At 41.6% G+C, this 22,607-nt stretch overlaps 1 protein-coding gene across 1 annotated transcript in view; it reads left to right on the top strand.

Annotated features, from left to right (window-relative positions):
- The window catches only part of sptbn4b (spectrin, beta, non-erythrocytic 4b), a gene marked incomplete at both ends in the record, with an annotated part of 70,485 nt that overhangs the window by 4,078 nt on the left and 43,800 nt on the right, over positions 1-22,607 (top strand). The window contains 19 exons of the mRNA XM_083985560.1: positions 2,253-2,344; positions 2,488-2,568; positions 2,872-2,987; positions 4,198-4,310; positions 4,543-4,730; positions 5,637-5,754; positions 6,096-6,254; positions 6,736-7,038; positions 7,320-7,470; positions 7,987-8,123; positions 9,498-9,647; positions 9,997-10,365; positions 10,484-10,698; positions 10,800-10,937; positions 14,431-14,671; positions 14,785-14,943; positions 17,492-17,622; positions 18,636-18,861; positions 21,801-22,003. Coding sequence (XP_083841686.1) covers positions 2,253-2,344; positions 2,488-2,568; positions 2,872-2,987; positions 4,198-4,310; positions 4,543-4,730; positions 5,637-5,754; positions 6,096-6,254; positions 6,736-7,038; positions 7,320-7,470; positions 7,987-8,123; positions 9,498-9,647; positions 9,997-10,365; positions 10,484-10,698; positions 10,800-10,937; positions 14,431-14,671; positions 14,785-14,943; positions 17,492-17,622; positions 18,636-18,861; positions 21,801-22,003 — 3,290 coding nt within the window. The remainder of the gene's footprint in view (positions 1-2,252; positions 2,345-2,487; positions 2,569-2,871; positions 2,988-4,197; positions 4,311-4,542; positions 4,731-5,636; positions 5,755-6,095; positions 6,255-6,735; positions 7,039-7,319; positions 7,471-7,986; positions 8,124-9,497; positions 9,648-9,996; positions 10,366-10,483; positions 10,699-10,799; positions 10,938-14,430; positions 14,672-14,784; positions 14,944-17,491; positions 17,623-18,635; positions 18,862-21,800; positions 22,004-22,607) is intronic.

The raw sequence follows: 22,607 nt of genomic DNA, 5'->3' as shown, positions 1-22,607 counted from the left end.
TTGCACTTTGTCTCTCCTCATCTCCTCCTCTTTTCCCCTGTCCCTCCTTCCTCTTTGGTGAAAGAGAGAGTTTACTTTGCCCAGTCAGCAGGTAGGACCAAACCACTGCAGTAGCTGCACACAGGCAGAAAGAGGGAAAGAGACAGAAAGAAAGGGAGAGAGAGAGAGAAAGAAAAGAAGGGAGAGGATTGACAGGCAAAGGAAGAGGTAATCCTTATGTATTTACAGAACCATACGCAAATAACAGACTGTTATTATTTGCAGTGACTTCAATCATAGCGTTGTATACGGTTGGCTGAGTGTCCTTGTGCTATGTACTGAGTGCAGTGTGTATGCTTACCTGACACACTGCCAGCTCACTTGCTGTTTACAGTGAACCTGAATTGAGGCACATTAATCTGCCTTTACTATGATTCAGAGATTCAGGTTTTACTGAATTCACATTATACTGCACGACTGACACAGCTGAGACGTAGAGTGTGTGTTCAGTAGCAGAACATGCTCCTAATGACACACTTCCTGTGAGCTTATCTGACACATTGTCATACGCATCACAATCTTGTCTTTTCTTTTTTCTTTTTCTTTTTTACTACTGGTAGACACACTTTACATCACAACAGACAAACCACTGATAAATAGTAGTAAACTATAGATCCTACTGAGAACAACTTTCTTGTATTTCAAGTATCTTACTTTCGTTCTCACTCACCACGACAGTTAAACAACAAGAAACTGAATCAGCCTTTTCTTATTTGCTGGATGTTTGAACAATATTGATCATTTTTAATTACTGTACTGTATAGTTATTATGGTGTGTTAGAAACTGCTTGCTTCCCAAGCATGTTTGTTCTTCATTCAAACTGTTATGTTGTGACACATTTTACCTCTATCAATCTGTTGTTCCTGCAATTTAGATATTGCACTTCTTCTTCAATTAATTGATCAAATTATCTATTTTATTGGACTGGGATAATTGTCACTGATAAATAATTAACTGCAAAATACAATAAAAATGGATGTGACTATTTCATAAACATCCAATGCTGAAATTAATTAAGCTTTTCCATATTTATTGTTTGTATTTAAATTGTGAAGTCTCTGCTGCTGAAGTAGCATCTAGACTGAGTTTCAGAGTGTATTTGTGTGTGTGCTTGTATGGCTGTATGATACGAGGAATAGTTTGAGTTTAAGACTTTTGGAGTGAGGACATGTTGGGTGGTCCTCCCCTCTCACACATGGTCAAAGAGCTGGGTTAAGGGATTATATAGATGTAGCAGTGATGGTTAGGGTTGTGGTTAGATGCTGGGTAGCGCTAAATGTCCTCACAAATATACAAGCACAAACATCTGTGTGTGCGTACTGTGTACCGCACGACATGGCTAGCAGCTGATTTATAAGTGTCAGGTCCCCAATTACCTTGGATCATGTCACTGTGACGTGATTGGTGGAATAGCTGTCACTGTCACCTATCATCAAGCGTTGTAATGCTGCTGCACTACTTTGCACTGAAACCCCCAGCTGCCTTTGCTTTTGCCTGTTTTACTGTTAATTCTCTAACATTTGTTCATATGACGGTTCAGGTGCCCCATCACAACAATGTGAGTCTGATATGTCTCTCTCAGTCACTTTCTCAATTCAAGTGAACCAGATATGTCTGGTCTGGCTCATGTGAAGAACTGTTTCCCCAGATGTAGAAATAACTGAGCTAATCAGAGCCTGTATGGACAGAAATGAAATAGATGATGATGTCACATGTTACTATCAACACGTAAAGCACTGATCACATCGCTGCTTATGATCTGTAGCTAAATACAAATCATCTGCCACGCGATGGGAGTAATGGGAAACAATTCCAATTGCTATGTATAGTGAGAGTATAGAGTATCATAGGCACTCAATAGTTTACTCTGTAAGATGAGATTCTGCTTATCAAACAATCACTGACGGGTATAGTGTTACATCACTGTAAAATGTAAGGTAGTGCAAGTGTGGGATTATTAGCTGTTGTACATGAACACTATTTTTCTCTGGAAACCTCAGGGCAATACAGTATGATCCACATATTTCACAAATTTTACGCTAACATATAATGGTGGTCAGTATAATTATATACAGTAAGCAGGAGGGGACTCTCATTGCTTAACACCAAATTATTAGACTCAGTCGGTAAAAGACAGGCGCATACGTAAAATGTGAATGTATATTCTTAACAAGAAAGGAGCTCAATGCCTGCTGCTTTTTTTCTCGTTCAGATCCAGGTGATCAAAATCGAGACCGAAGACAACAGAGAAACCCGCTCCGCCAAGGATGCCCTGCTGCTCTGGTGCCAGATGAAGACCGCAGGGTGAGTAGTGAAATAAGTATACAGGAAACTGTAACTCTTCACAACAACTCAGTTTCATGATCCTTAATGTAATGTAACAAGTTGTGGTGTAAGTATTTGGATATTGGTACACTTGGTTATAAAAGGGTTTTTTCATTGCCCAGGTACTCTGAGGTCAACATCCAAAACTTTACCACTTGCTGGAGAGACGGCCTTGCCTTCAACGCCCTCATACACAGACACAGGTAAGTTGTATTTCTAACATCTATGTGGTTTAATCAATGTTACATTTTGCATGACATCAGTAGCAGATGTTTTATTTTATTTACACCAGAAGTTGTGAGTTTTTCCATGAATTTAATCTGTATCTTTATGTGTTAATGTTGAAAAACAGCTTCAACTACAAAAACAAAATGCAAACACCCACGTTGAGATTAGTAGACAAAGACAGAGTGGGAAGATAGGGGGCAGCTTTGACTGACAGGCAATTACACAATTACCGGCATACAAATATGGCAAATTCTGTGTCATCATCTTGCACCCTCCAGACCGGACCTGATAGAGTTTCACAAGCTGACACGCTCCAATGCAACCCATAACCTCCAGCAAGCCTTCAACATCGCCGAGCAGCACCTGGGCCTCACCAAGCTCTTGGACCCTGAGGGTGAGAATGTTTTGGGCTAATGTTAGTTGACCCACATCACATACAGAAATATCCAGGGTATTGTTCTTTGTTTCAAATATTTTTTATTTGAATATTTGAAGCAGTGGAGTACATGAAGTGCAATCATTCAGAATATACCTTGGCTTCAGATTTTGCAATAACATATGAACAAAGCTCAATATAGAGGTAAAGAAAAAAAAAGGAATAACAAAAAAAAAGAGAGTGGAGAGAGAGGGGGAAAAAAGAAAAATTGGGGAATATTTTGCTAAACTTCGATTTGGAATAATATAACCTTTGTGGCACTTTAAACTGAATAAGGTGCTGCTTGGCATTGATTGAACAGGTATGAATATATTGTAGACTTCTGTCTGAAGACCCAACTCCTCCTACCAAGAGCATTTATAAACTTCCCATTCCCATGAAGGCACATTTAAGCGTTGTAATCACCTTCTCTGAGTCTTCCTGCTTTTTCAAACACTCATTCAGTTTGTCTGGACTTGCAGCGGCGTAGTCCTGCACGTGTGATTTCACTAAGTCCCTGACCTAGAGAAATCAGCAATCAGCATTCAAATAATATTTCTCTTGCAGTTCCTGGAAGGAGGCAAATATTCCATTTATGTATAACTCTCCCACAAGTTTTAATTCCCAGTCTTTTCCGGTGGGTAAAAGCAGTGTCCAAGGTATACGCTTTGAAGGTCAGGTTGTTTGCAATTGGAAAAGGAAAGGATACTCAGTTCTCAGTTTGATCCAAATTTTCTTCTGTTTCCAGATACGGATGGCATCATGTGTTATAGGATTGTAGTTGTATATTAACCCTCTGTCACACCTTGACACATTCTTTTGCGAATGTATGTTAACATATGTGTTTTGAAGGCGCATCAGAGGCTACATTTCTCCAGGTGTAAGGGATACAATTACTGCACCGATAGTTAAGGGTGAACAGTCCTCCCTTTCCATTTTGGATGCAGTTGGTTTGATTGGGGGAATCATCCGACCAGAAGCTTGTCTTTTTAATACTCACTGGCTGCCCAATAGTAATAGGAGAATTTCGGTAGAGACAGTCCTCCACTTTCTTTAGATTTACTTTGTTTGCCTATGTGTCTTATAATCCCAAATAAAGTTCTATGAATATTGTTTTTATTTGTGTGCTGTCATGTAAACCAAGTAAACCAGATATTAACTCCTCTTCTATCACATCCCTCTGCTACAGATGTGAACACAGAGAACCCAGATGAAAAATCCATCATCACCTATGTGGTTTCCTACTACCACTACTTCTCCAAGATGAAAGCTCTTATTGTAGAGGGCAAGCGGGTTGGCAAGGTAATGTGATGCTTCATATCCGGTGTACGACAGCTAACACAGTAGTCGAAACTTTGAAATTGATCGATCTAGCTAAAACACAAGCCACAATCACTCAAAATGTGCTTCAATGATAGAGATGTAAAATCATCATATGTCTGAAGATTCCTCTGTCTCTAATTCTGTTGTTCTCTGTTTCCTTCTTCTTTCCCTTCAAATTTCCTTCAAACCATCGTCTGTCTGTATCACTCAGGTACTAGACAACTGTATTGAAGCAGAGAAAATCATCAACCGGTACGAGGCTCTGGCGTCAGACCTGCTGGACTGGATTGAAAAGACCATCGCGGTCATCAGCAACCAAAAGTTTGCCAACTCACTGACAGGAGTCCAGCAACAGCTACAGGCCTTCACCACCTACTGCACTATAGAGAAGCCGATCAAGTATGCCCTGTGAATTTTCAATATAGCATCTTGATATTTTGATTATTTTTTGTGTCATTTATTACCTAACATAAAACATTCATGCATACACACACTGAAGACCTTGGGGACTCGGAGAAGTGTGAAAAAAGAAAAAAAAAAAACATATCTGAGCTAAATGACACAATCCAAATAGAACGTTGTACGTACAGGATGTAGTTCAAAAAGAGATCTGCTGCCAGTAGCATGATGATACCATCTCCAAAATGAACACCTTCTCATCTTTTCTAAAAGATGACTGTGATACTTATTTTAGTTTAATCTGTGGGATTTCACATCTAAAAGCAGTTAATCAAATAATGAAATCAACAGATCATTCGCTAAATATGTTTGATAACTGATTAATCAGTCATTTGTCAAGTCATTTGTCAAGTGTCCATTATCCTCTGGTTCTCTCTCTCTCTCTCTCTCTGAGGGTTTGCTGTTTTTCTCTGTCATATACAATTATATTATTTCTCATAGTTTTGAACTGTTAGTTTGACAGAACAAGATTTTTAGAAACCTCTTGGAATAAATTATTTTTTCTTCTTTATGCACACTTAAATTTACAAAACAATCTGATGTCTTTCATCAATTAAAAGGGAATCTGTTTCATTAAAGGCTCTGCACTTGTTCAGACATTGTCACCAGTAAAAAAACACATATGTTTATACAATCGTCTCCCCCAGACTAATGGATTGCAATGACACTGGATATCCGGTTAGCAGAGAGAGCAGAGGTATCGCCCTTTACCCCCAGTCGTCAGATTGCCTTGTCAGGAAGCATTCATGCTGCCTCATGTCCTTGACCCAGGCCCAAAGTGACTGAAAGAGAAGAGGTCATATAACAAAACATTTACTTAACTACAGTTTTTTATATCTTGCTCAGGTTTCAGGAGAAGGGGAATCTCGAGGTCCTTCTCTTCACCATCCAAAGCAAACTTAGAGCCAACAACCAGAAACCCTACGTGCCTCATGATGGGAAGCTCATCTCAGATATCAACAAGGTCATACACCATTCCACCAGCGGTGTTGTGTTGCTTTTATTCTATACACAGTATTGTTAGTTCAGTAATTACAACAACAACTGTACGTTTGAAAGCTTTACTTTAACTTCAGCTCGACGACAACAACCGCCAAGCTCCCCTTCTCCCTCACAGAACATACACAGCTGTTTTTGCACCTGCAGTTATAAACATAGCTCATAGTGTATATCACTGCTTACGTTATTGATTGTTTAAAACAGATGAAAGAATACCTGCAGCCAGTTTTCCATTTTCCATAGAAGACTGTATTTGTCCATCTCATTTCAACTGTCAGATGTTTAGTTTTGTCGTTTTCTGTGCAGGCCTGGGAGAGGCTGGAGAAGGCCGAACATGAGAGGGGTGTTGCTCTGCGCAAGGAGCTGATTCGTCAGGAGAAGCTTGAGTTGCTGGCTCAGCGCTTTGACCACAAAACCACCATGAGACAAGCCTGGCTCAATGAAAACCAGAGACTTGTATCACAGGTAGGATCTCAAGACTGAACTAAAACCTCTCAGTCTGAAATGATGCTGCAGTGTGCGACTATTTTCCCTGTGCTTCAATTCATCTGACCTTTGCAACTGCAATACTCATGGGTTACATCCACTGACGTCACAGCGGTGAATAAGCTAGATTTCTTTTTACAATTTAAAGAGAAGATGCCATGCTACATTTTGGGTGAACTGGGCATTTCCTGTTCCTGTTTTCCTCTTTTTCCCTTTAAAGTATATTAATCTGTATCTGTTAATGTATTAGTGTCAGATCCAGTGTCCCTTAGTTTGTCTGCTGTTGACAAATCCATATGCATATGTATACATGTCTATGTCTAAAAGCGCTTAAAGTTCCTCATTTACCATTTTCATTGCAATGTTTAATCTCCATGGGTCCAGTCCTCTTTTCTCTTCACCTCTTCCCACTGGTCTCACACTTCTTCCATTTTCTCTTTTTCCTTGTCTCTACTTTTAGGACAACTTTGGTTACGACCTTCCAGCAGTCGAGGCAGCAATGAAGAAGCACGAGGCCATCGAAGCAGACATCGCGTCTTATGAAGAGCGGATTGGGGTGGTAGTGGAACTCGCAGCTGAGATGGAGGCAGAAGGATACTATGACATCCGTCGTATCTTGGCTCGTAAGGAGAACATCCTTGGACAGTGGGGTCTGCTGAAGGAGCTGGTGGCAGGAAGGAGGACCCGTCTGGAGAAGAACCTGGCCCTGCAGAAGACTTTTCAGGACATGGTCTACATGATCGACTGGATGGAGGACACACAGGTATTGAAGGGAAAGGGGTGGGAACCAGCGAGACACTCTAACTCTGTCTAACTACCGATTAGGAGTCAGAGCAACACTGAGGAAGAGTAAACTGTTCGAAGAGTGAAAATTGAAAGAGAAGAAAGAGACACAGTAGAAGTCTGTGTCCATGATTTTTTTTATCCACAAGAAGAAATAGGGTTAGGAACAAGTCGAATAGTATAATATAAATAAAATTACCGTAGTAAATAAGAAGATGTCTCTGTTGTCTTCCTCTTCGTATGTCCTGTTGTCCCTCTCAGGTTCAGCTGCTGTCAAAGGACTTTGGGAAGCATCTTCTGGAGGTGGACGACCTGCTGCAGAAACACAGCCTGCAGGAAGCCGACATTGCAGTGCAGGCTGAAAGGGTCAAGACACTCAACACAGCTGCTCTTAAATTCACCACGATAGAGGGTACACACAAGCACACTGAGCTTTCATACTTTGTATATCACATAAGAGCTTCGGGGTGTGCACAGCAGCACCTTTACAACATTAAAATGTAACCTTTGCAAAGCAGAAACTGGAGATTTTAAGTTCAATCTAGGCTGAGACTATGTCAGAGAGCTGGTCATTGAAGTAATTACTTGTTTTGCATTACTCTGTACATACTTTAGAAAATTAATTTGGATGTATGACGAGGCAACAGTTGCTTTACTGCCCTCAGTGTTTGCTATATGTCATGGACTTACTCAATTACAACAGGAATCAAGGGTTTAGTCTTTATTTTATTAAGGAGAGATGTACAAAGTATTTGACATTGACAGAAAATAAATGTATCTGCTGTGTCAAGATAGTTTTTTTTTTTTTTTTAACTTGATGTTAGTGTATGTTTTCTTTCTTTTCTTTAAATTACTGTGATGAATGAATGAGCACTGTTCCTATTATGTAGTATAATATAGTCTTTAACCCCATGCTCTTGTCTCCCAGGTTACCAACCGTGTGACCCACAGGTGATCTGTAACCGGGTCAACCACGTCTCCTCCTGTCTGGAGGAGCTGAAACAATTGGCAGTTAAAAGGCGTTCTGAGCTTGAGGAGTCGAGACAACTGTGGGCATTTTTTCAGGTATGGATGGTTGGACTGGTCGTGTTAGATACAGTATACCTCTCACTTCTTACTACATCTAAGATATACTTAATTACATTATCTTTTATTTTTCACTTACTGTATCGTTTAATGAGTGATTGTAATACTCTGAATGCATGAAGATGCATGATGCATGTAGAGAGAAACAGTCTGAAAATAAATGTCATTATCTGGTTGTGTGGTTGAACAACATGTCAAACAAAATTGTTCTCTTGTTGTTTAACCCTGCTCTTTGATGACTGAAGCCATGTCTGGCCTCGTGTTTGGATATCCAAAGTACTTAATGTTAATAGTCTCAAACTTACCTTCAGCAGCGTGAAAACATGTTTTATTAAGATATTTTTATCCCAGGGGTTGTTTGACTTTGACTTTTGTTACTTCAGCAAGTGACTGCACAAACAACAAGCCTGTATTACATTTACAATGTGGATTCATTCTATTCTTTCATTCTGACCTACAACATTATTTTTACCATGTCTTATACAGTTGAGTATGGAGTGAAGGTCGAACAGAAGTGTCTACTAAAGACATAATGAATTACAAAGTGTTTACGTGGTTGATCTGCAGCACTGTAATGTAAGTGTGCCAGCGGAGCTCCACAAATATGAAGCTTTTTGTGATGTGTAATGAGAACAGTGGATTTCTTTGTCCAAAGACTCATTGGCTCACATTGGTGAATCACTAACGTTACTGATTCATTTGGCTAATTCTCCCTCTGCATTTTGTGAGGCTGTCAAACACAGAGTGGGATCAGTGTAAGATGCACTTTGGGGATCACAAGAAAAGACTGCTTTATATATCTGAACTTTTTCCCTCATGTCATATTATATATGTTGTATGATATTTTATCTCTGACCTGTTTATATATTTTTCCACTTCTCAGTCCCTGTCTCCTTAAAGCAGAAGTAAGCGGAATGTTTATGTTAATATAAGTCTTAAATAGTTATATCTTCCGACGGAAATCACTTATATAGAGTGTTTGGTCTGAAACACGGGTCTGTCAGTCACTCTGCTCTGCTGTAAGCCGAGGAGAAAACTTTCCTTGTATCCTACAACCTTTATCCAATGAGGAGAGAGAACGGCATAAAGGGGCGGTCCTCTCTGTGTGTGCAGCCCGGTGCAGCCAAGGGATGCGTGTGAATGTGGTGACGAGGGCGGGACTGCTAACTCCATCGGCTGACAAGATGTTAGCCAAAACGACCGGATCGCTTACTTCTGCTTTAATTTACTTAATTTATTTCTTTTCATCTCTAGGTTAGCATTATCAAGCTTCCATTTTTTCTTTTTATTAACTGTAGTTAAACGTTTAAAGGTAAAAGTCAAACCTAGTTTGTCTGCCTGTTCTTCTTTTAGGAACTGGAGGAGTCGGAGGCCTGGATCAGGGAGAAGAGCTCCATCCTGGGAGCTCAGGGTTATGGGAAGGACCTGAGCAGTGTGCTGCGCTTACTACAGAAACACAAGACTCTGGCTGGAGAGCTGTTGGCTCACCGCTCACTGCTGCAGGTCTGTTTGTGTTTTTATTTTTAAGTGAGCGAATCAGCACTGATCATTAATGATTTACTGTCTGAGCTTACCCACTGTTTTGACTAGAATATTTTGAACAGTGCAAATACTGCAACTAACGATGTTTAAGCAAAGTTGACGATTAAAGAAAAAAAAATGGAGAAAGGCTCGCTGGTTTATTTGGACATCCACAATCTCTTTTGTGACCATGTCACTTATAGCACATTGTTCCGCAGTTCTACTCAAATATGCAAATTTTCGCTCAAATGTTGGCCGGTGTTCCCCCCGACTGCACGCAGTGTGAAATAATTCAACACTTTTATCCCTCCATCCTGCCCTGTTGCCCCAGAACACCATGAAGAGAGGAAAGCAGATCCTGAGTGAGAAGAGCTTTGGCACTGCAGGGATCCAGGAGCGCATCATGGAGGTGAAGGGCGAGTGGAAACGACTGGAGGACCAGGCGGCGCAGCGTCTCGGACACTTGCAGGAGGCACTCAACTTTTTCCAGTTCTCCACGGAGACAGACGACTTGGTGGCCTGGCTGCAGGATGCCTACCGGCTGGTCTCCAGCGAAGACTTCGGGCACGACGAGTACTCCACTCAGTCACTGCTGAAGAAACACAGAGGCGTCAGCGAGGCCATCGACAAACATCGTCTACACGTGGTGGCGCTGCGGAAACACATGGTGGGACTGCCTCTGCAGTACCGTGAACAGGAGGTGGGTAGAGCGGACACAGTCAAGATCTGTTAACTTATTTGGTGAAGGTATTATGTTCGTCTTTCTAAATCTGCCCTTTTCCCCATTTTGTCCTCACACCCTCCTCTCCTCCCTGCAGGAGGTGCAGGTGCGTATGGCGGAGGTGGAGCAGCTGTACACTGAGGTGGCTGAGGTGGCCGTGCTCAGACAGCAGTGGCTGCACGACGCCCTCGCTGTTTACCGCATGTTCAGTGAGGTCAACGCCTGCGAGCTGTGGATTGATGAGAAGGAGCAGTGGCTGGACAAGATGGAGATCCCTGAGAGGCTGGAGGATGTGGAGGTGGTGGCACACAGGTGAGGAGGAGGGTGAAGGAGTAGTGTATTTTTTTTGTTTGTTTGTTTTAATTTATTCATAACTGAGGAATGATCTAATTGGCTCACTGCCATTGTTGTAGGTTTGAAAGTCTGGACCAGGAAATGAACAGCCTGATGGGAAGGATCCTGGATGTGAATCAGATAGTTCAGCAGCTCCTGGATGGAGGTCATCCATCTTCTACAGAGGTCAGAGGTTGTCAGGACCACCTCAACTCCAGGTACCAAAATAAAACATTCCTCCCAACATCCACAGCTGAGCCATGCCACTACAACACCACACTTGCGTTGTAGTGGCCTGGCAGTATACTGCTATAGAAATACTTGAAATAATGAATAATATCGCTACATGACATTACACTCTACTGTGAAACACACTACTGCCACTGGCATATTACAAGGGCAGTTGAGTGCAGTAATAGAAATAAACCAGATTTAACAACACAGTGAGGAGGTAGGTAGGGAGTTAATCACAAGGTGTTAATCTACAATGTCTACAATTGTTCAGTCTAGAGAAGACGCTGTCAGAGGAGTGGTGACCAGGGTGTGAGGAGTCTCTTCTGATCCCTGCCTGTGAAGATGGCTTGAGTGGATATCACTCAGGTTTGAGAGTGTCGAACTGACAATCCATTCAGCCATCTTCACTATTCAGCGAGGTACTTCCTCTCACAGTGCAGTCAGTAATATAGCAGACTGTACAGCAGGATGTCAAGACACTGTCTAATGTGCAGTGGTAGGAACTCAGCAGGGCTTTCTGGGGGAGCTTATTGTGCCTCAGGGCCCTCGAGAAGAGAAGGTGCTGCTGTGTTCACACTTTAGGTCAGGTCCCGAATATGTGGACACTGCAAGGCACCAGCTCATTAGTGTGGTGTGTTTTCTTGTTGAAGAGGCATTGTCTTTCAGCAGATACTGAGGACAATATCTGGACCTCCTCTTTGTAGCCAGTTTTCTCATTTGTGATCAGGTCCACAACGGTTGTGTTGTCTAGATTTCCTTAGGGTGTTGGAGGCCAGTTATAGCTGCAAAGGGAGATGAGGGGTGAGAGGACAGGTGAAGAAGGTGGAGGGGAGGATAATGACTTTGAGAGATGGAAGAGATGTGGAGAAGAATGGAAGTTTGTATGGCTGTGTAGTTTTTTAGGGGAATTCATCATCCAGAAACACAACGTTTCACATTGTTTTTGTTAACAGTGTCGTCGTGGTCTGCCCTGAAGGGACACTTTCTTTTGAATATTTTTAGAGACCTCATGTTTGGACTTTTGTCTTATGCTCCTGCTCTGTTTGGGTTTCATATTTTTTTGTTTTTTTGAGTATTTACAGTGTCTCCTTCTGCTTGTTGTTCATGGACTTTGGTTTCCTGATCTGGGTTTGATTTTTTCTTTGTTTAATAGATCACTGAATTCCACCAGCTCAGTTTTTTTCTGTCTGCAGTACTTTGACCTTGAAATTGCAATCACTGAGATACATACTGATTTTTCTTGAATTATCACTGCATACATACATTCGTTGTCTTAGCAAGATGCTAAACTCAAACCTGCCCTCTGGTCTACGTGGACTTAACATCCATCTATTCATTCATTGATTGTACAGCTTGTCTATGGGAAAATTTCATATAAATAGCAGTACAAACCTCTTCTGTGCATCCACTGCACCAGTCTCTCTCTTTCTCTCTCTGTTTGGCTGACATGTTAATCGATGGCAGCCATGCGACTGGATTGGCTTCTTTATCCACCTCGTATGTCATATTCACTGACCACTGTTACATCTGCCAGCAGCATTCACGAAGGCTGGGTGTCAATGAATCCTACAACCTTGGCACATGGAGTTGGTCTCATGGCGACCATCTGTGCCGGCTGCCTCAGTCAAGACAAGGCCAGCTGAGAGCACTTGTCCCAAAAATACAAATAAACAAAGACAATAAATACTCATGTCTTCTTTTAGGCTTCTCTCTTTTGAATAAAAAACAGTTTTACTAACGGTTTAATATTATAATGTCGTCACTGGACTTAGAGTGGTATTTGAGTACCGTATTAGGTTTAGTATGTACATTCTTTTTAACTTCTGTGAAACATCTGAAAACTTCAAAGCAACAAAATCTTTCCACAAATCCAAACCTACTGGGAAATAACCATACTTACCACTTATTCATATTTACCCAGCTACAGCTTTCCAAAGCTGTAGCTTTGTAATCTATTCTGTTGTCTATTTATGACAGTCAATATGTTTATAGCTCCGTTTGTTTTATCCACTGTATTTAGTGTATTATAACTATCTAGGTTGAGGCAATGAATATAAGGTGCCAATGATTTTTGTGCATTTAGAGATGAAAACATTATTATGTAAATATTCCTACATTTTAACAGTTTTTCTTTTCCGAAGTAGTATTTTAATTGAAAATCATCAACACTTTTGTTTGCATCTGTTCATGTTTATCCTTCATGTTATACATAAATACATGATAATAACGCATTAAGTCAAGTTCCTTTGTCACTATTTTTGACATTATTAACACACCTTCTGTTATTGGCCTTTGGCCTGACCCATAGTTTGAATAAGCACATCTGTCCATATTTAAGCACTTGAAAAATATCCCTTTAAGGTGCACCTTGAGCAAACAAAATTTGTGCGATTAATTTGCTAGTATTCATGATTGACTATGGACACTCGTGGGATTAATCGTGATTAAATATTTGAACCAACTGAGAGCCCTAATAAAGACATAAAAACAAACTGTGCTGTGTGTAACTCAGTTTGCCTCCTTGTATACGTTCATACACAGCTTGTGTTTCACTGTTGTGGCCTTCATTCACACCTAAACTCACCATCACTACTGCTCTGATCTCTAAGACGTCTTTTGCAGCTCTGAGGTCAGTGTCACCAAGCTGTTTTCCTTCCTGCCCACTGAGCGTCCTGTCTGCCTCTCAGTGACTCTGCCATTACCTCATTACAGTCACAAGGATCTCAGTGTGTGGGCTTCAGTGCGTGTGTGTGAGTGTGTTTCTTGGCTGAATGGGTGTGTATTGAGACCTGCTGGTCTGGAGCAGGATCAGGAGAACATATTGTATGACGGTATGGTAAGCAGACAGAGGCCTGGGCTGAAACCACAGCAGAGCACGGAGCAAACAGAATCAACTGTCCCAGATAAATCTCAATGGTTCATATCGGGTCATCATAACAGCGAGTTTTAATAGAAATGCAGCTTGTCTCTTCTCAAGGTGAGGACTAGCATCAAGGGCAATGTAAGCCAAGCAAACCATCAATATGCAAATGTCATTTTACTAAATTAATGTTTAAGCATTGACATCTCGCATCTCATCTCAAAAAATAACATTTTTCTAACATGGGTTTCATAGTCAGCACTAGATCCTGCATTGCAAGAGAATGAGATATAAGTCTGAGCTGGTATTTTTCAGCTGATGTTTTTTCTTTCTTTCTTATGAAAGATCTGCTTCTTTACATGTCTGCTTCATTTTCTTTTGATCTGGAACAACTTAGTGTGTATCTGTATGATGCTGTTTTAAGTGTCCTCAACTTAAATTATTCAAACTATAATGTATTCTGAAAACTTTGTTACTTAATCCTGCAGATGAGAACTGGAGGTGTATTTTTTTTCTCACTACATCAGAGCTGTCGTCACCGTTACACATTTCTACTTCACAATATCACACTGTACTTGAACTCTTTCTCTATCTTGTCTGTCCCCACATCACACCAGGTGGAACAGCATTGTGGAGCTGGTGGAGATGAAGAAAGATCAGCTGGACTCAATGTTGCGTCTTCAAAACTACCTGCTGGAGTGTGCGGAGATCAAGTCCCAGATCCAGGACAAGAGAAAAGCAATCGATGCCACACAGTACGTCGGCAGCGATCTAGGAGGTGTCCTGGCTCTGCAGAGACGCCTTTCCACCATGGAGGGAGCGCTGACTGTCCTGGAGCCCAAACTACTGCATCTGCAGGTAGGTAGCTGCCATCTATTGCTCTAAAAAAAAAAGTAAGAAACCACGTAAGATACAAACTGTAACACTAAAGGCTTGAATCACCATAATGCTGTCTTTGTTTGGTGATGAAGGAAGAGGCAGAGCATCTGGCAACCGTTCACACGGGTCGGGCCATCGAGATTCTGGTGCCGTTTGACGGCATCAGTGTGGAGTGGGAGGAGCTGAAACGCACCCTGCAGGGCTGTGAGGACTCACTGATGGTGGCGAGTAGGCTTCAAAGCTTCATACAGGTACATGGGAACAGTCCACACATCAGGAGGGAATGTATCACTGTGATTGATTCCCACTTATCAATAGGAACTCCAACAGCATGTGTTTGACTGTACAGATTACCGTGCCCCTTACCTGTCTGTGATACTGCTCCCTAACTGACATAAACAATAATTTTCAAAACAGAATACTGTTTCAAGCCAAATGAAACTTCAAACCTCAATTATTAGTCACTTGGGTCAAACATTTGACACTGTTAGGACACTGGCTATGAATTTGTATTTAAAGGTCCCATATTATGCAAAATGCACTTTAGAGCGGTTTTCTATCAATAATATGCATCCCCGGCCTGTCTACAATCCCCCCTGGTATGAAAAAAGTTCATCCTCTCCCTTTTTGCTTTCTCTGTCTTTAGAAAATGTGTGCTTATACAGGCCATGTTGAAAATAGTCTGTCGGTGACGTCACCGACAGACTCAACGCCACCCCCTAGGTTGGTGGCACCGCCCAAGGTGAAGGTTTGCCACGCCTGAAGAAATTTTCTAAACCCCCCCCCACACACACACACACACACACGAGCGCCAAAGTCATCAGATATCACCACATTTCAATCAATAAATGTTTTAAAATGAACAAACTATGCAAGTCTGGTCGCTTTTCCGCTGTTGCCCCCCTCCCCTTTATTTACGTAAATGTGGTGATTTCAGTACATAGCCCAGCTCCTCCTCACTTTTCATTCAAACAAACTAATGCCACTGCCACAGTTGTTAAATTTCATCAATGAGACCAGCATTAATCTCCTAAAAAGAATTTAACCAGCCAGCGGTAAACCTCTAAAAGCATGCGGATACGTTACTTGGCTCGTTTTCTCCTCGGGAGGAGGACAGATGTCCGACCCGGCAGATCAGCTCAGTAGAGCGGCTGTTGGATTTTCACGCTGATTATCCATACGAGAGGTAGGCTGCCGGTTCTCATGGCCCGGACTTCTGCCAATAGTTTTTTTTTTTTTTTGGAAGGGGTGTGTGTGTGTGCCGAGCGGACCCGTCTAGAGAGACACGCGTCTATATGGGACAGGCTTTTATTTAATTTAGAACAAACCTTATGCTCAGCAAAGATAGAAAATATGTATAGTCTAATATAATAAAATGGTTCTCTTGTTTGGCCACTGTTTAAAAGAATCAGAATATAAGGAAAGATTCGGATCCAGAGCAGCATCATTTACAAGTTTAATCAGCACCAATTATAAACTTCTAAATAAACGTAAACATTCAATAACTCGGGTCAGGTCGGACCACGGGCTTCTTTTTTTTTTTCTTCCTCACAGGAGAAATAAGGTGTGCGCTGCGCTGCGCTGCGCTCACCTCGCTTCTCTCTGACGCGTCGGCGCTCTGTGATTTTTCTGCTGCCTTGAATCCGCCCTTTATACGTGCGCGTTCACAGATTCACAATAAGACAAGCCGGGGTTGAGTTACCGAGTTGATAACCAGCGTCGTGGTAGGCTACCGCTGATCCGGAGTGACAGTGTTGTGGATAGGTTCAGCTGGATAGGCTGAGTAACCCCCGCTTCGTGATATGCCTCAGACACTCAGCATGACGTATTGATAAACAATGCACTTGATAGACTAACTAATTCAAATCAAAATGCAGCACTAGGTGACAGTTTTTTTTATCGGCAGCAGTGAAGGTGTGTGGTGGTGGTGACTTGGCTCTTAAAAACACAGATACAACTTTTTACTACAGCTTTTAGGCTATTCATAAAATAATCAGAGCACAAAAGTTACCCGGGCCATGGCCCCCCTGGCCCCCCCGGTTCCGCGGTGTATGAGCCCACGTGACATGCATACAGGAAGCTGACTCGTCATGGGAGGTCTTGGTTTATAAACCGTCTTTGCTACTATGGCCACGCCAAGACCCGCCTTACTAGGCCTCTGATTGGCTGAGAGGGGCAAGGCAAGGCTGTGACAGACGGAGCTCATTAACATATAAAGGTGCAGGCACAGAAACAGCTTGTTCTCAGCAGAGCTCATTTGAGCGACTTTTAGACAGCTGACATTCAGGACCACGGATCAGTTTGGGGCAATACATTTCGAATACAGTTTAGTTGGACGTCTGACAGCTGAGTGAAATTGTTTAAAAAGAGTATAATATGGGACCTTTAAAATATTTAAATATAAAATAATAATTAGATTTTCTTTCACATAAAAACAAAGAGATTTATGCGTCTGATTTGAGAAAGGCTCCCTTCCTAATGAGTAGAGACGACAGACTGAAAATGGTGATGGAGACATAGATTTGTTAGGAAATAAATGTAACTCATAAAACCTCTCTGTAAGATAAGCAGTAGTCTTGATTCAATTTGTAATCTGGACACAAACTATGATCTACCTTTGATTTCACCTTGAAGAAGACAAAGTGCTTTTCTACACAGAAACCTTTTGAAAACTGTATGTGGTTATAATGTGCTAAAGAAGTCTCACATTATTTTTTATTTGTGTCAGGCTGCACACACCTCTGTGTTGTACGGTAACAGTAAATGTAGTTAATCATGTTCGTTTCTCCATCCTATTAGGACCTGGACTCGTTCCTTACCTGGTTGGTCCAGACACAGACATCTGCTGCCTCAGACCAGCTGCCCAACGACCTGGAGGAGGCCGAGAAACTCATCAACAAACATGCAGCCCTGAAGGAGGAGATAGGACGGTGGGTTACTGAAAGATAACACAAGCCTTTATCTTTGTTTTGATGTTTTTTAATTTGAAAAATGATCTTCTTAATGGTTGGCTTCCAGTCTGTGAGTTGTGTGTTGCTCTCGCAAGCTAAGTATTTGTCCAGTTTAAAAGCATTTTAGCCTCTTGCACCCTGTACAAAACACTGGCTGAATTAAAACTCTCTTAACTGGACGAAGAATCTCAGTCATCGGGCATGTAATTTGAAAGATTGTACCCCCTCTCACCTAAGGAAGTGGTGAACTCTGTTGGGCCCAGTGTTCTCTCTCATAATTAATACCTCTTTAGTGAACGGCCATGTCCCTACCTGCTTTAAAAATGCAATCATTCACCCTGTTATCAAAAAAGAAAAGCTGGATCCATCTGTTCCCGGTAAATGCCATCCAATATCAAAACTTTCAATATTATTAAAAGTCCTGTAAAAAGTTATTTTCTCTCAACTCATCTCCTACCTTGACAGTTACAGCATCTGGGACACATTTCAATCAGGTTTTATTAAACACCATAGCACAGAATCTGCCCTGCTGAGGGTAACAAATGACTTACTAACTCAGGATGTTATGGTTATGGCACTCTGATCCTGTTCTCAGTTGCATTTGATATGGTGGATCACTCCATCCTCTTGGACCACCTAGAACATGTTGTTGGCATTCAGGGACTGGGCCTCTCAGTGGTTTGCCTCCTACCTCCAAGGCCGCTCAGCCTCTGTCCAAAAGGAGAATGTGTCCTCCTCCTCTCCCGTCTCCTGTGGTGTTCCACAAGGCTCAATTTCAGGCCCTATTTTATTTTCACTTAACATGCTTCCATCCTCTATCTTCAGGAAACACAATATATCTTATCACTGTAATGGTTCTCTATCTCCTTTTATACTCTCTTGTTGTTCATGTTTTGTGCTCTATAAATATAGCTAACTTGACATGACTTAAAAAAAACATGCCTCAAAAACATGTTCAGTAAATGACTGATTGGGTGTCATTGTTCGTGTAGGTATGAAGAGGACTACGAGCGGCTGCAGGCCATGAACGAGCTGCTAGAGTCTGAGGAGGCTCCCCTCCCCCAGGCTGCCCTGCAGCAGTGGCTCCAGAAGCTCGATGTGGGCTGGAACAAACTACTGGAGATGTGGGAGAGCAGGAGAGAGGTTCTGGTCCAGGCTCACATTTTTCATCTGTTCCTTCGGGACGTTAAACAGGCCGAGTCCTTCCTCAATAACCAGGTGAGACAAAGACTCAGTATTTTCAAAGGAGTGTCTCCAGGCAGCTCTCTCTGGTAGTGGCAATGCTTTAGGATAACAACATCTGTTTTGTCTTACCGTGTATTCTCACCATCGACCCTCTTTTATTTGCATCTTAATTAAACAGCTTCGGTGTAATTGTGATGGTTGAATGACTTGTTACGGGGAGAATGGAGGGCCTCTGCCTTCCACCTAGCATCTCGGGTCGAAAACCGAAAACCAACCATGCAAGCTCCGACCCAGTGTCCCAGATTTTGTTTGTGAGAAACCCATGGACTGCTTTATGACATTACGACGCAAACACGCCTGGTAATCTGTAATCTCTTCTTAAAGTTACCCACCTTGGTAGACATCGCTCCACTGATTGCCTTCTCGTCGGCTTTGATTAAAACAGAAAGGGGAGGAGGGCAAGCTGTGAGTTTTTACGACAGTGAAAATATGCACTCCAGAACTGTAGGGGAAGCTCCGTAGAGAAGAAAGCAACCAAAATAGTGAAAAAGCGACCAGACTTGCATAGTTACCCTTTAAATGATGTTTGACAACAAGACTAAAGCAGCTGCTATGTGCAACATGTACGATGTGCTTTTAGGTTGCTGTTTTTATATTGCAGCTTTTAGGTAATGTTTGTCAGAGGTTGTCTGACTGCGGGAGACACAAATAAACTTCTCTGTGGCTATTTTAACCGTTTCATCTTCTTCTGATGGTGGCAGACCAGAGGAAGTCAGTAGAGGAAAAAGCTCAAATAGTGCTGTCACTTAAGTACAGTACATGTCAGGTTATGTGTAAATGTATGTACATACAGTATACGTTTGTACATATATATACTGTTTTTATATAAACACTTCCCTGTTTTAATGCTATGGCTGATAAGTGTATGTGTAAATGTATATGCATGCTGTATAAATATGCAGACACTGTATACATATACTACATATACACTCACTGTGTAACATCCCGGTGTCTGCATGAACACATTCACTGTGCACAGGCTTAATGATGCCTTCTGACTGCAGCAGAGAAGCACAGAAAATCAGCTGGACTGGGTGTGGTCAGCTTATATCTCTGCCAACGAGAGGAAAGAAGCAAGGGTGTGTGTGTGTGTGTGTGTGTGTGTGTGTGTGTGTGTGTGTGTGTGTGTGTGTGTGTGTGTGTGTGTGTGTGTGTGTGTGTGTGTGTGTGTGTGTGTGTGTGTGTGTGTGTGTGTGTGTGTGTGTGTGTGTGTGTGTGTGTGTGTGTGTGTGTGTGTGTGAGAGCAGGTGTCTTTCTGCAGAGTGTCTCTGTGCTATGTGATATTACAGCAGGAGCTGTTGAGATAGCAGATTCTAGTAATTCTAGATCTACATGAAGAGTAGGGGGAGGCAGCCCTCTGATTCTCGAGTCTGTCTATATATGGGTCTTCATGTTTACAATATACAGCAGGATGATACTTCATACTTTTGAGCCATTTTTTTTAAAGTATATTTTTTGGCTTTTATGCCTTTATTTGATAGCCATAGTAGAGATAGAGACAGGAAAGGGGGAGGCAGAGAGAGGGGGAATGACATGCAGGAAAGGTCTGCCCGACGCGGGATTCGAACCGGAGACACCTGCGTTGAGGACTATAGCCTCTACATGGGGCGGCCGCCTTAACCACTGCACCACGCACCGCCCCGATACTTCATACTTCTGTGTAAATTGTAGGTCCATCTTGTTGGTTAAATTCTGTCCAAGAATTGTAGTTTGGTATTGAATCTTGCAAAGGTCATACCTTGTATCTTACAGTAACTGGATTTAAATAATGCAGCAGCATCATAATAGAATATATCTCTTCACAATGTTGCAATTATTTTGATTTTAGTGGCATGAATGAGTAGCAACATGAATTAAGTGCAGCTTTTAAAGTGATATCCCATTGAATTGTTATGCTATGAATATGAGCTTGGTAGCTTAAGCAGTGATTGGCACAGATGGGAATTAATGAAATCAATCATTATTTTATAAACAGTTTTCAATGTCTTTAAAACTAGAACGGGACTACACTGAAAGATAATTATCTCTTTTCTTCTATATTCAATAAATTCCCAAAGTCTGGATAGCAGTCTTTGGAATATAGTTTTCCTCATGTGTTATATTGTTGACATATATGATCTAGCCTGTGCCATGTGGTACAGAATAAGAGTTGGTGTAACAGGCACAGAGGTTTGTTTTTCTCATCTGAAATGTCACAGGCAGACCTGCCCCTGACTTGCAGGTGTGTGTGTGTGTGTGTGTGTGTGTGTGTGTGTGTGTGTGTGTGTGTGTGTGTGTGTGTGTGTGTGTGTGTGTGTGTGTGTGTGTGTGTGTGTGTGTGTGTGTGTGTGTGTGTGTGTGTGTGTGTGTGTGTGTGTGTGTGTCTTTGCTAACAGATCTTTACCAGGGTCCAGCTCTCCTTATTAGCCTGGTGGGGGTGGGGTGGCAGGCTTATTTAGAGAGGAGCATTTCTTCTTCAATAAGTATCAAAGACGATCGAGGCTAAAGATCTTTGTCTGCCTCTTACTGTTGTTTCTGCCTCAGTTCAATTTATTTTCTGTGTCCAGGGGCCCCATACATTGTAAGAATATGGTTTGTTCTTATAATGTTTTGTTCAAATTTTGATCTGATGATAGTCAATCATATTTATTTTAGTCTAATAAGTAGCAAAACGTTGTTTTAGAAAATCCCAACTTTGCAGCTTTCTTAAAACCTAACTTGAAAATGTCCAAAATGCTAAAATATTCAATTTACTGTCACGTTTCAAATCCCCCCACTGTGAAACTAATAAAGGGCTCTCTCATCTTCCATATGACAGAGAGAAGGAGCAAATCTTCTCAACCAAGAAGCTGAAACAAAGAAATGTTTGGCAGTTTGGATTAAAAAAAGATGATTAACAGTATATCCTCACTACTTGCATCCCTATCTTCCAGGAATCAGCCCTTGCTCATGTGGAGCTGCCCACCACGGTGGAGACAGTTGAAGCGGCCATAAAGAAACACAAGGACTTCACCACAACCATGGAGCTGAACCTGCACAGGATCAAAGCTGTGATTGAGGCTGGGGAGAGTCTGATCAGCCAGAGCAACATCTACTCTGACCGCATCAAGGAACGCATCGACACCCTCGCCAACAGGTACTACATAAACACATGACAACAAAAGGAGGGAAATTAGTTGGATTAAAGCCTCAAAGCCTGAAGTGGATGGCGATGTTTAGAAGTTAATCGCTTTTACTGCATCGAAAATGATTGAAAACCATTTAAAAAATTGACACATTGACATTTTCCTCCTGCTTTGTGAAGTTTTTCATGGACACATTTGCTAAGTGCAAGCAAATGGCAGAAAATTATGCCATAAATAATTAAAGAAATATATATATACACTATAATAATAATGTTTTCATAATAAAACAACTAGTTTTAACATGGAAAAACAAATTATTTTAGTGTACTGTGATGGATTATTGTCCCCTGTGTAAATGGAAAAGGAGTAAGAAGTCTGTTTTTATTTTACACCCTCAATAGCTTCAAATCTTGGATAGCTCCATTTAAGATTGAACTCTTCCAAAAGTTTCAGGTTCCAGGTCACCACACTGGTTTTGTTCTGCTCTCTGTCTGCACACTGTCCTAGCTGTACGCTGAGCTGATTATAACACACAAAGATCTGAGCAGCTGTCCAAACACAAGATGACAATAATAAAAAAGAATGGCAACTTATAAAGACCCAAAACACTGAGCA

This window comes from Trachurus trachurus, assembly GCF_905171665.1.
Source record: "Trachurus trachurus genome assembly, chromosome: 13".
In the NCBI taxonomy this organism is placed as follows: Eukaryota; Metazoa; Chordata; class Actinopteri; order Carangiformes; family Carangidae; genus Trachurus; species Trachurus trachurus.
Note: the sequence above shows the minus strand (reverse complement) of the source record. Positions and strands in the feature narration are given on the sequence as shown.